General features: G+C 50.5%; 1 protein-coding gene across 1 annotated transcript in view; it reads left to right on the top strand.

Moving 5' to 3' along the window:
- LOC135516337 (peroxisome proliferator-activated receptor gamma coactivator 1-alpha-like) overlaps positions 1-13387 on the top strand; it is a 65901-nt gene that overhangs the window by 27945 nt on the left and 24569 nt on the right. Inside the window, 4 exon segments of the mRNA XM_064940570.1 lie at positions 4229-4423; positions 6722-6844; positions 7775-9086; positions 13339-13384. Of these exon segments, the coding sequence (XP_064796642.1) occupies positions 4229-4423; positions 6722-6844; positions 7775-9086; positions 13339-13384 (1676 nt within the window).

Below are 13387 nucleotides of genomic sequence, written 5' to 3'. Positions count from 1 at the left end.
CTTCGCCCCTCTCCTGCCATATGCTGCGCCTGTGTGACCAGCCGTCGTGTCGGCTCCACTAACGCCTCAGCAGTGGCTGACTTTGATTCATGTTCTCTGAAATCTGGGGCAATAATACAGAATACATTATTTGTTTATGAAATCTAAATAAAATGTAATGCCGCGTTGAGGTGACCCCCCCCCCCCCCCGATTCTGATTGTTCTATGATTAGGTCTGGCTACTCGTTTAATGCCTTTGAAATTGTGAGTGTAAGAGAAATATACACTGAGTGTACAAAATATTAGGAACACCTTCCTAATATTGAGTTGCCCACTCCCCCCTCAGAACAGCCGGCGCATGGACTGTACAAGGTGTCAAAAGCGTTCCACAGGGATGCTGGCCCATGTTCCCTCCAATGCTTCCCACAGTTGTGTCAAGTTGGCTGGATGTCCTTTGGTTAGTGTACCATTCTTGATACACACAAGGAAACTGTTGAGCTTGAAAAACCCAGCAGCGTTGCAGTTCTTGACACAAACCAGTGTGCCTGGCACCTACTACCATACCCTGTTCAAACGGCACTTAAATATTTTGACTTGCCCATGCACCCTCTGAATGCCACACATACACAATCCATGTCTCAATTATCTCAAGACTTAAAAATCCTTCTTTAACCCGTCTCCTCCCCATCATCTACACTGATTGAAGTGGATTTAACAGGAGACATCAATAAGGGATCAGAGCTTTCACCTGGGTTCACCTGGTCAGTCCATGTCATGGAAAGAGCAGGTGTTCCTGATATTTGGTACGCAGTGCATCTCTAGACGAAGTAGCACAATTCAATTGTCAAGGCATGGATTTAACCCCGATCAATTCGCAGGCCAATTTATTAAGAAATGTTTTCTGTCTGAGTAGACTGGTCTCTTTTTTTTTCTTTTCTCTCCCTGTATTTGCGGAGCGAGTCGAAGCCATACTTTCAGCACCAGATGACTCATTTAGAATGCAAGGGGTTTTCTTCTTCTCCCTGAGTGGCAGTTGTAACAGTTTCTGTCTCTCATTGTGAGATCACAGCAGTGTATGAGATGAACCTGTGTGTTATTAAATGGTCAGGTTTGTAATTGCAGAAACATTGAATAGTATTTTTTATTATTCCCATTTCTTCTAAATGTAAAGATGCATTTTACCAAATGCCTACTTGAAATGTGATCCCTGGGACATTGCTCAGAGGCTACAAATCTTCAAGAAGCAATTAATTGTTTTAAATTGGATTTCAAAAGTCAGAGTTCAAAAGTCTGTATTTACAACTAACAAAAAACACACATCCCGTTACCAGGGACATGAATAATATATCTGGGTCACAATCGGCTCTGCGGAACTCGGCGGACGATTTCAAAGACAGCCCAACTGATAACAAAAGACCCTCACCTGATAATGAACGACTGGTGTGCTGCTTTCTCTTCTGAGAGAAAGCAGAGAGAGTGAGAGGCAGAGGGATACGCGGGTAGGAGGGAGGGGGGAGAAAGATGGAGCGGTCCTACTGGCGACTGCCATCATGCTTTATGGCTAATTGAAACGCTTGGAGTAAAACAGCCATGAATGGCACCCTTTGGAATTGAAGCTGGTTGATATATCGTGATCCTACATTTAGTCTTGGATGGTTAATATCTCTTTAATTTTGTGTGGTCCATTAACCGGGATGGGAGAGATGGTGCTCCCACCGAGGCCATATCTTTTTCCTTTGCCACACCCTTTTCAGTCTCTAAACAGCCGCTGTGGTAATTGATAAATGTGGACGCGGCCCTCATTGGGTTGCCAGGTTAGCTCTGATGTCATCCTCCTTTGGGGTTGCATAGCTTTTGGGTGGTGACGAGTCAAGAGGTAGTGGATTGACTTTGGTCTGGTGAAGTGGCGTGAGGATAGTCTTAAGCTGGCGTGGCAAAGCTGGGCTTTACTGGACAGGGGCTCTCTCAAGAGGAGAACCACTTACTCAGGTCTCTTCTTTTTCCACAGCCCCTGAAAATCCTCTGACTGGCCTGGGACTCACCAGCCGGAGCTTTAGCAAGGCCTGTAGCATGACCGCCACGACTTGAGCTTTTACAAGTGTCCCTTTCACTGCATTTATAGTCCTCTAGACTTTAGTAAGAGTTGTTCAAACTCTTTTTTTTTCAAATAGCAGACCTGGGTTCAAATACTATTTCAAATATCTCAAATACTTTCACATACATTCAAAGTAACTATACAGGTATTTTTTATTTGAAAAGACAAATAGTTGAATATTTTAATGTATTTGGAAATACACTTGGAAGGTATTTGAAAATACTAAAATACAATGACTCAAGTACACTCCCATGCATTTAACCCAGGTATTTGAAAGTAACATTTGAAATAAATGTTTGAAAATACTCTCAAAAACTAGTTGGCACACCATTTTTTTTTTTTTACAAAGAACCATTGAAATACTCAAATAAAAGTACTTGTTTTGGGCTGTGTATTTGAAAATACTCAAATACACAGATTTGTTTTGTTGAAATAACAGATGCTCGAATACACATGTATTTGAACCCAGGTATGGATTTGCCACGTTCGCGTATTATCCGGGATGAAATTCCTGGGACCACTCCTGCCGATGAAGCTCGGTGGCGTGGTGAAATTTGACTGGCACTTAGGTAAGATGGAGGTCTCGATTTCGCTGCCAAAACGTCTGCATATATAGACTGGAAAAAGTGTGACCCTAGCCTTCTGTGAAAAGTTGTTCAAGTTTAATCCAAACAGATGGTTCTCGTTTTGAGATAATCTGAAATGATCCCAGTTACAATTTTCTAGCTGAGGAGCGAGTGTTAGGTTCTAAGAAAAGTCTCTGTCTGTATCAACTGTTATTACCCACCCGCTTAGCGCTCGGCTAATAAAGTGGGATGTCTGAAAACTGGGAACGGCAACATAGGTTCCGGCACAGTGGATTGAAGCTCTTTGCAAGTAATTAAACAGCATGGTACCTCATCGAGAGCAATTTCCTGCAAACCATTTACTGCCAGTGCTGGCGTGGCCCCAGTCACCGTTTTGTTATCTCCGTGAAATATGTCACTTTTATGTTGTTAGAGGATGAATATCGTATGAAAGAGCATTGGATTCACATTCTCCTCCCTGTCAGATGGCTAACACAAATGCTGAGGCTATCTGTGTCATCTAAGCAAGAAAAAGGAGGGGGGGGGGGGAAATGACATGTCCACGGCGGTGTGTAATCGTAGGAAACTCAAGAGGGGTTGAATGGGAGCAAGCGGCTTGGAGTAATTGTCTGCATGTGGGAGCCAAGCATGAGCAGGCAAGCGGCGCTATCTTTAGGGATGGTTCCCCTTTGGCGCGATGATCGCTGCACGCTATCGGCAAGCGATGTTAATCCTGCCATGTGGTATAAAAGGATTTGTTCTTATTCTTATTGGCGACTCGCTGTTTAACTTTTTCCCAGTTCCCCTGGGTTTTGGTCCTGGAACTTCCAGTGCCTGTTGTCTCCCCCCTCCATAATCCTCTGTCTCTCTCAACTCCCCTGTCGATGCTAGGCAGCCCACATCGCTCCCTCTCTGTCTCATTTGCTCCCTCTCTCATTATGTCACCCCTTTAAGTGGGAAACAGCTGCAGCAAACTCACAACATCCCCTCCCCCCGCACATGCTCCTCGACAAACGTCAGTTGTCTTTTCCCGACACTTAAAAATATCAGATTAATTTAGCGTTGGCAGGCGGTAATTCGCCTTATCGGAGGATGTCTTGCAAACATCTTGTCGACAAGTCGATCGTTCCCTTTTCTGAGGGAAGAGTTGGGGGATTGAGGCGACTCAACTTCCCTCCCCCCTAGTCACTTTGCTGTGTGTCAGCCTTGTTAATGGATTTCTTGGGGGAGATATTATTTTGGTCCAGTAAGCTGCATGCTTAAAATATGAGTGACAGGGCTGACTCTCATGCGCACAGAGAGAGTTGTTTTTAAAAAGATAGGACTGCTGAAAAGAGCCGCTCTGCTGCAGAACTGGCCTACTCTATGAACAATAGAAGCGTGTAAACACTCGCCCTCCCATCCCCATCTGCAAAGAAAAGACGTATTGCTAAAGCAACTTTTCCAAACTAAAATGTCCTATTTCTCCCTCCCTCCCTCCCTCCCGCTCTCTCTTTCCATCTCCCTCCCTCCCTCTCTCTCTCTCTCTCTCTCTCTCTCTCTCTCTCTCTCTCTCTCTCTCTCTCTCTCTCTCTCTTCCCCTCCCAAGAAGATAGATGAGGAAAATGAGGCCAACTTGCTGGCAGTGCTTACAGAAACCCTGGACAGCATCCCAGTGGACGAGGACGGATTGCCTTCGTTCGAGGCCCTGGCAGATGGGGACGTGACCAATGCCAGTGACCAGAGCTGTCCCTCCACCCCTGACGGCTCGCCGTGCACCCCCGAACCAGAGGAACCCTCCCTGGTAAGACTCTGTTCCACAACCTCTCTTTTATCCCTGCCTCCACCACAACCACCACCCAATTCCCCACCATCCCGACCATAAACCCTCATAATGCACACCCTCGCACCCCCTTGAGCACCAGAGGAACCCTCCCTGGTAAGACTCTGTTCCACAACCTCTCTTTTATCCCTGCCTCCACCACAACCACCACCCAATTCCCCACCATCCACGACCATAAACCCTCATACCCCAGCACACCCCCTTCGTTCCAGCCCCTTTCCTGGGGCCACCTTTGCCTTGTCCTTTTAGCACCAGATAAGACAGAACTTGTCCTTTTAGCACTGTAAACAACGAAGCAGGCCAGTGACCAAAAGACGTTACTGTGTCCTTTTAGCCTGTAAACAACGCAGCCTCCCCCACTGTAAACCCCTCATGCATGTCTGTGTGCTGAGCTGACCATGATGCAGATGCCTGGATGAAAGAGGAAATCGAATGGCTGAAAGACAGTGTTAGCACTGTAAACAACGAGGTGTTAATTACATTGTTGTCCTTTTAGCACTGTAAACAACGAGCAGCGGTTACCAATGTAATGAAACATGAACTGTAAACAACGAGGTGGGTTACTGTTTGATTGTCCTTTTAGCACTGTAAACAACGACATTATGCCCTTTTAGCACTGTAAACAACGGCCTTGAAATCAAGCTAGGGATGACAAATTAAATCCATCTCACCTCATATAATTTATTTGATCAGGCCTTTCCTGAGTTTTAGCCTTGTCCTTTTTAGCACTGTAAACAACGAGGTGAAAGACAGGTTTTTTTTACCTGGAATGTTGTTTATTTTGTTGAGTCAACGAGGTGAAAGTCCATTGTCCTTTTAGCACTGTAAACAACACCCCTTTTAGCTCCTCATTGTTTACTCTTTGACTTGTCCTTTTAATGTAAACACTAGTAAAGACACATTTTAGCACTGTCAATATCCCAAAACACCTGCCATGGAAAGACAGGTTACCTCTTTGCCTTGTCCTTTTAGCACTGTAAACAACGAGGTGAAAGACAGGTTACCTCTTTGACTTGTCCTTTTAGCACTGTAAACAACGGTGGTTACCTCTTTGAAGCACTGAAACAACGAGGTGAAAGACAGGTTACCTCTTTGACTTGTCCTTTTAGCACTGTAAACAACGAGGTGAAAGACAGGTTACCTCTTTGACTTGTCCTTTTAGCACTGTAAACAACGAGGTGAAAGACAGGTTACCTCTTTGAACTGTAAACAACGAAAGACAGGTTACCTCTTTGACTTGTCCTTTTAGCACTGTAAACAACGAGGTGAAAGACAGGTTACCTCTTTGCCTTGTCCTTTTACTTTGTCCTTTTAGCACTGTAAACAACGAGGTGAAAGACAGGTTACTTTTGCCTTGTCCTTTTAGCACTGTAAACAACGAGGTGAAAGACAGGTTACCTCTTTGACTTGTCCTTTTAGCACTTAAACAACGAGGTGAAAGACAGGTTACCTGTTGTCCTTTTAGCACTGTAAACAACGAGGTGAAAGACAGGTTACCTCTTTGAAAGACAGGTTACCTCTTTGCCTTGTCCTTTTAGCACTGTAAACAACCTCTTTGAGCACTGTGAAAGACAGGTTACCTCTTTGACTTGTCCTTTTAGCACTGTAAACAACGAGGTGAAAGACAGGTTACCTCTTTGACTTGTCCTTTTAGCACTGTAAACAACGAGGTGAAAGACAGGTTACCTCTTTGACTTGTCCTTTTAGCACTGTAAACAACGAGGTGAAAGACAGGTTACCTCTTTGACTTGTCCTTTTAGCACTGTAAACAACGAGGTGAAAGACAGGTTACCTCTTTGCCTTGTCCTTTTAGCACTGTAAACAACGAGGTGAAAGACAGGTTACCTCTTTGTTGTCCTTTTAGCATTGTAAACAACGAGGTGAAAGACAGGTTACCTCTTTGACACTGTGTCCTTTTGACTTGTCCTTTTAGCACTGTAAACAACGAGGTGAAAGACAGGTTACCTCTTTGACTTGTCCTTTTAGCACTGTAAACAACGAGGTGAAAGGCCTCTATTGATAGGCGGCAATGCATTTGTCTTCATACTGTTTCTGTGTTTCTGTACACTGAGATGAATCAAACATCCTCAGTCACACATTTACAAAAGCATTGACCATCTCTCTCGGATTGTTTAACTGAGTGAAATTCTGACATTTCAGAGGCAGCGTTTGGGTAAACTCTAACTCTGCTCACCCCTTTTTTCTCCATTTGTTCCTCTTCCTCCCCTTTCTTCCCCGTTCTGTTTGGGTCTTTTGCAGCTGAAGAAGCTCCTTCTGGCGCCCGCGAACTCCCAGCTCAGCTATAATCAATACATAGGTGACAAGGCACAAAACCATGCAGCCAGCAACCACCGGGTCAGACCACCACCTGCTGTTGTCAAGGTAGCTACCCAGTCGCGCCATTGGTTCACTTCAAATGCACCGCTACCGTGGGCCCCTCCATGTTTGTTTACCGTCTTAGTTCTTCTTGTATTTTTTTGGCCTTGGAAGATGTTAAACTTCTCTTCCACTGTTACCCTCTTGGGGGCCATCTCATAATGAAAACAGCCTGATTGCCTGTTTCAGGACTGTTGTCTCATTAGCTAAAGCACTTATCCCCCCTCCCTTGTAACGGTGTCTGTGGAAAATCAAACGTTGACAAGCGGTAAGATTGATGCTGCTAGATCTAGATTTAAATATCTAGTCATACAGTCTTGATGTTGTTCCCCTTTCTTACTGTTACTGTTCTGTAGAGCGAATGGGTTTCTTTTGAGATAATCTAGTATTTCACTGGGTTTAAGTATAATGGGCACAGGAATGCCAATTAAATGAAGTAGGTGGTTCCAGTATTTTGCTACTTGCAGCATTTCATTGGAACATGATGAATGCGCTTGAAGATTAGATTTTTATTTAGTACGATGGCACATAAATAATGCGTTTGTTTACTCTTCCTTGTTTGGAAAAATGTATGAATATACGCCTGAATATACGTCCCTCAGTGCTTAAAAAAAATGAATTTGAAATGCGTTGGGAGCATTGTTGTCTGGTAAACAGTGCATACACACAGCTTACACATCTCTGAAAAGTCTATTTTTAAACCCTACTTTTGACATCCATTTCTGGAGCACGGTGCTTGGAAGGCTCCCTGAGGACAGCGCTGCTGCGGTGGCGCTCGGGGGCCACGCAATTAAGATGATGGGCGGGCGGCGCTCCCACCACCGCCTCCCAGACAGTTGGGCGACCCGCTATGCTGAGCCTCATTCTCTCTCTTCCACTCTCTTTCTTCCTCTCTTTTTCTTTCTCTTTCTTTTGTCTTTCTACACCCCCCTGCAGACGGAGATCTCCTGGAACAGCAAGCCGAGGGGGGGCTGTCCGCAGCAGAGCCGTCTAGTGAGGCGCCCGTGCACCGAGCTGCTCAAGTACTTGACCGCCACCGACGACATCCTCCTCCAGACCAAAGCCAGCGAAGCCAAGAGCGCCTGGGGGGGCGGCGGCAAAGACAAGGGCGGCCTGCTGGGCGCCTCGTCCTCCTCCTCCTCACCGTCCTCCACCACTTCCTTCTCTTCCCTCTCCTCCTCCTCCTCCTCGATCGCCTCCAAGAAGAAGTCGTCCTCGTCGACTGTCGTGTCACAGCAGCAGCAGCAGCAGGCACATCACCAGCGAGGTGAGAGCCGGGCTGCTGGCGAGTGTAGTGTGGCTGGTGTGGGGGCTGGGAAGTGGCGTCGCTGCGCTCATGGGGCTGGTGGCACTGAGGGACAGTCCGAACCCGCGGCGGCACCCGCTCCTGTCCCCCAGGCACGTAGGAACGACAGCGCCCATGCCCGCCCCAAACTGGAGCGCAGGCCGTCCAGTGAAGAAGGAAGGCCGCCAGGTCTGCAGCCTGCGGTGGACGCGGGGCGCCTGGCAGCCGCTCGGTTCATTAGGTACATGCATTCTTATTCTCTCCCTCCTAGAGAGACGGGTCAGACAGGCAGCTGTGGGCGTTGCCATAAGGCGGGCGCTGCCACTCGGGCAATTGAGTGCTGGGGCAGGCATGACCGCGGTGGGGCGGCGCCTAAGCACATCACAGTGACCGTTAAGAAAAGAGAGGAGGAGCCAGGGCATCCGTTGCTTAGCCAGCTGCTGACCTCCAAGCAGAGGCCCGCCCGCTATCAGGCCCACTTGCTCCCGCCCACTACTACCCCTCAGCCTTGCAAGAGCCATTCTTCAAGAATGAGCTCTGGAGTCCTGGAGAGGGATCAGTGTCCCAGCCAGGCTATTGAGGTGGAGGAGAAGGAGCACAGAGGGACTGTCAATATCGATCCCTGCAGATGGGGTCTCAGACAGGCCAAGGAGCCTGATTCGGACCCCCTGTTGGCCGAGGGCTTAGGCCTAGGCAGCTGGGTTAGCCAGCCAGACCAGGGGCTAGATTTGGGGCTGGGGCTGGGCTGGCTAGAGGTTGGCTTGGTGGAGCAGGCTGACTGTTTCAGAGAGGATGTTCGCGATGATGATGCCATAGGCAGCCCCATGGCGCTTTCATGGGGCCTGCCAAGCCCATTCTTCCCAGATTCTAGAAATCCAGACCCCACTCCCTCCGTCACACAGCAGCACCTACACATGCAGGCTGTCTGCAGGCACCCCGAGGACCAGAGCCTCCCGTTGTTAGGTAATCATCGCTGCATCCCTGCCCTCTCTCTCTCCCTCTCTCCTGCTTTAACCACTTCCCAGTTTGACTACACACTAACCCCAATGCTAATTCGACGCTATCACTCTGAGTACAAAAAAATAAATTGCTTGGTGCACCATCTCTTCCAAAAGGCATTCTTTAGAATTGGTACAGACCCTTGCCTCAACATTGACTTAACAGGGAGGTGGGAGAGGGGTAGTAGCCTGTTATGTTTTGATTCAGCATGGCATTTGTTAAATCAAACACTATCTGGCTGGATCAAGCGGAGGTGCAGAATGTCTACCTAGCTACTCTGGGCAGAGCACTGCCCTAATGACTTAATTGTCTGACTGAGCGACACTCTTTAACTGCATTTGGAGACAGCCAGAGCCTCAGGCAACTGCACAAGATTCCTTGACTCTCCTTTCTTCCTCTGCTTTTGGTTCCAAATGCATGCAACAATTACTTCATAGCCACTACCATCACCACCTCCCATTAGCCGCTAACACCACCACCACCTCCCATTAGCCGCTACCACCACCACCTCCCATTAGCCCCTACCACCACCACCTCCCATTAGCCCCTACCACCACCACCTCCCATTAGCCCAAACCACCACCACCTCCCATTAGCCCCTACCACCACCACCACCTCCCATTAGCCGCTACCACCACCACCACCTCCCATTAGCCGATACCACCACCACCCCCCATTAGCCCCTACCACCACCACCTCCCATTAGCCCCTACCATCACCACCTCCCATTAGCCGCTACCACCACCACCACCTCCCATTAGCCGCTACCACCACCACCTCCCATTAGCCACTACCACCACCACCTCCCATTAGCCGCTACCACCACCACCACCTCCCATTAGCCGCTACCACCACCACCTCCCATTAGCCCCTACAACCACCACCTCCCATTAGCCGCCCCTACCACCACCACCTCCCATTAGCCACTACCACCACCACCTCCCATTAGCCCAAACCACCACCACCTCCCATTAGCCGCCCCCACCACCACCTCCCATTAGCCGCCGCCACCACCACCACCTCCCATTAGCCCTACCACCACCACCTCCCATTAGCCCCTACCACCACCACCACCTCCCATTAGCCGCTACCACCACCACCACCTCCCATTAGCCGCTACCACCACCACCTCCCATTAGCCGCCCCTACCACCACCACCTCCCATTATCGCTACCACCACCGCCTCCCATTAGCCGCCGCTACCACCACCACCTCCCATTAGTCACTACCACCACCACCTCCCATTAGCCGCCCTACCACCACCACCTCCCATTAGCCGCTACCACCACCACCTCCCATTAGCCACTACCACCACCACCTCCCATTAGCCGCTACCACCACCACCACCTCCCATTAGCCGCTACCACCACCACCTCCCATTAGCCACTACCACCACTGCCTCCCATTAGTCGCCGCTACCACCACCACCTCCCATTAGTCACTACCACCACCACCTCCCATTAGCCACTACCACCACCACCTCCCATTAGCCGCCGCCGCCACCACCTCCCATTAGCCGCCGCTACCACCACCACCTCCCATTAGCCACTACCACCACCACCTCCCATTAGCCGCTACCACCACCACCACCTCCCATTAGCCGCTACCACCACCACCTCCCATTAGCCCCTACAACCACCACCTCCCATTAGCCGACCCTACCACCACCACCTCCCATTAGCCACTACCATCACCACCTCCCATTAGGCGCTACCTCCACCACCACCTCCCATTAGCCACTACCACCACCACCTCCGATTAGCCGCCCCTACCATCACCACCTCCCATTAGCCGCTACCACCACCACCTCCCATTAGCCGCCCCTACCACCACCACCTCCCATTAGCCGCTACCACCACCACCTCCCATTAGCCGCCGCTACCACCACCACCTCCCATTAGTCACTACCACCACCACCTCCCATTAGCCGCCGCCACCACCACCTCCCATTAGCCGCCGCCACCACCACCACCTCCCATTAGCCACTACCACCACCACCTCCCATTAGCCGCTACCACCACCACCTCCCATTAGCCGCTACCACCACCACCTCCCATTAGCCGCCCCACCACCACCACCTCCCATTAGCACTACCACCACCACCTCCCACCGCCGCTCCACCACCACCACCTCTCATTAGGCACTACCACCACCACCTCCCATTAGTCACTATGACCACCACCACCTCCCATTAGCCGCCACCACCACCACCACCTCCCATTAGCCGCTACCACCACCACCTCCCATTAGCCGCTACCACCACCACCTCCCATTAGCCACTACCACCACCACCTCCCATTAGCCGCTACCACCACCACCTCCCATTAGCCGCTACCACCACCACCTCCCACCACCACCACCTCCCATTAGCCGCTACCACCACTACCTCCCATTAGCCGCTACCACCACCACCTCCCATTAGCCGCTACCACCACCACCTCCCATTAGCCGCTACCACCACCACCTCCCATTAGCCACTACCACCACCACCTCCGATTAGCCGCCCCTACCACCACCACCTCCCATTAGCCGCTACCACCACCACCTCCCATTAGCCGCCCCTACCACCACCACCTCCCATTAGCCGCTACCACCACCACCTCCCATTAGTCACCGACCACCACCACCTCCCATTAGTCACTACCACCAACACCTCCCATTAGCCGCCGCCACCACCACCTCCCATTAGCCGCCGCTACCACCACCACCTCCCATTAGTCACTACCACCACCACCTCCCATTAGCCGCTACCACCACCACCTCCCATTAGCCGCTACCACCACCACCTCCCATTAGCCGCTACCACCACCACCTCCCATTAGCCGCTACCACCACCACCTCCCATTAGCCGCTACCACCACCACCTCCCATTAGCCGCTACCACCACCACCTCCCATTAGCCGCTACCACCACCACCTCCCATTAGCCGCTACCACCACCACCTCCCATTAGTCGCTACCACCACCACCTCCCATTATCCGCCGCCACCACCACCACCTCCCATTAGCCGCCGCCACCACCACCTCCCATTAGCCGCCGCCACCACCACCTCCCATTAGCCGCCACCACCACCACCACTCCCATTAGCCGCCGCCACCACCACCTCCCATTAGCCGCCACCACCACCACCTCCCATTAGCCGCCGCCACCACCACCTCCCATTAGCCGCCGCCGCCACCACCTTCCATTAGCCGCCGCCACCACCACCTCCCATTAGCCGCCGCCACCACCACCACATCCCATTAGCCGCTACCACCACCACCTCCCATTAGCCCCTACCACCACCACCTCCCATTAGCCGCTACCACCACCACCTCCCATTAGCCGCCGCCACCACCACCTCCCATTAGCCCCTACGACCACCACCACCTCCCATTAGTCACTACGACCACCACCACCTCCCATTAGCCACTACGACCACCACCACCTCTCATTAGTCACTACGACTACCACCACCTCCCATTAGTCACTACGACTACCACCACATCCCATTAGTCACTACGCCCACCACCACCTCCCATTAGCCACTACGACCACCACCACCTCCCATTAGCCACTACAACCACCACCACCTCCCATTAGCCACTACGACCACCACCACCTCCCTTTAGTCACTACGACCACCACCACCTCCCATTAGCCACTACGACCACCACCACCTCCCATTAGTCACTACGACCACCACCACCTCCCATTAGCCACTACGACCACCACCACCTCCCATTAGCCACTACGACCACCACCACCTCCCATTAGTCACTACGACCACCACCACCTTCCATTAATCACTACGACTACCACCACCTCCCATTAATCACTACGACCACCACCACGTCCCATTAGCCACTACGACCACCATCTTCCATTAGTCACTTCTACCACCACCTCCCAGTGTGCTGTTTGTCCCATCGCCTCTTTAGTTTTTTTTATTGTGTGAGATATCTGTTTCAAACTCTGTACTCTGTACACTTGCCAATTCCATCACTTCATCCTCACAAAGTCAACAGTTAACAAAAATTACTGATGTTTGTTTTTTGCTCTTGTAAATCAATAGCAAGAGAGCATTATGCTAACCGTACTGGGTTGGGTTTTGGAATGCTGCCTTCTGTTAATGTGCCAATCTGAGATTGATTTGCAGATGTGGACCTGATCTCTTTTGCCTCAACTTGTTATCTATTTAGTTAAATAATTACCCATGTTCCTTTGTGTTCTGCAGCCAAACCAACCACCTTGCCACTTCCTTTGACCCCAGAGTCTCCAAAGTA

The sequence above is a fragment of the Oncorhynchus masou genome, chromosome 27 (assembly GCF_036934945.1).
Source record: "Oncorhynchus masou masou isolate Uvic2021 chromosome 27, UVic_Omas_1.1, whole genome shotgun sequence".
Taxonomy (NCBI): domain Eukaryota; kingdom Metazoa; phylum Chordata; class Actinopteri; order Salmoniformes; family Salmonidae; genus Oncorhynchus; species Oncorhynchus masou.
The sequence above is the reverse complement of the archived record's forward strand: the minus strand, read 5'-3'. Positions and strand labels throughout refer to the sequence as shown.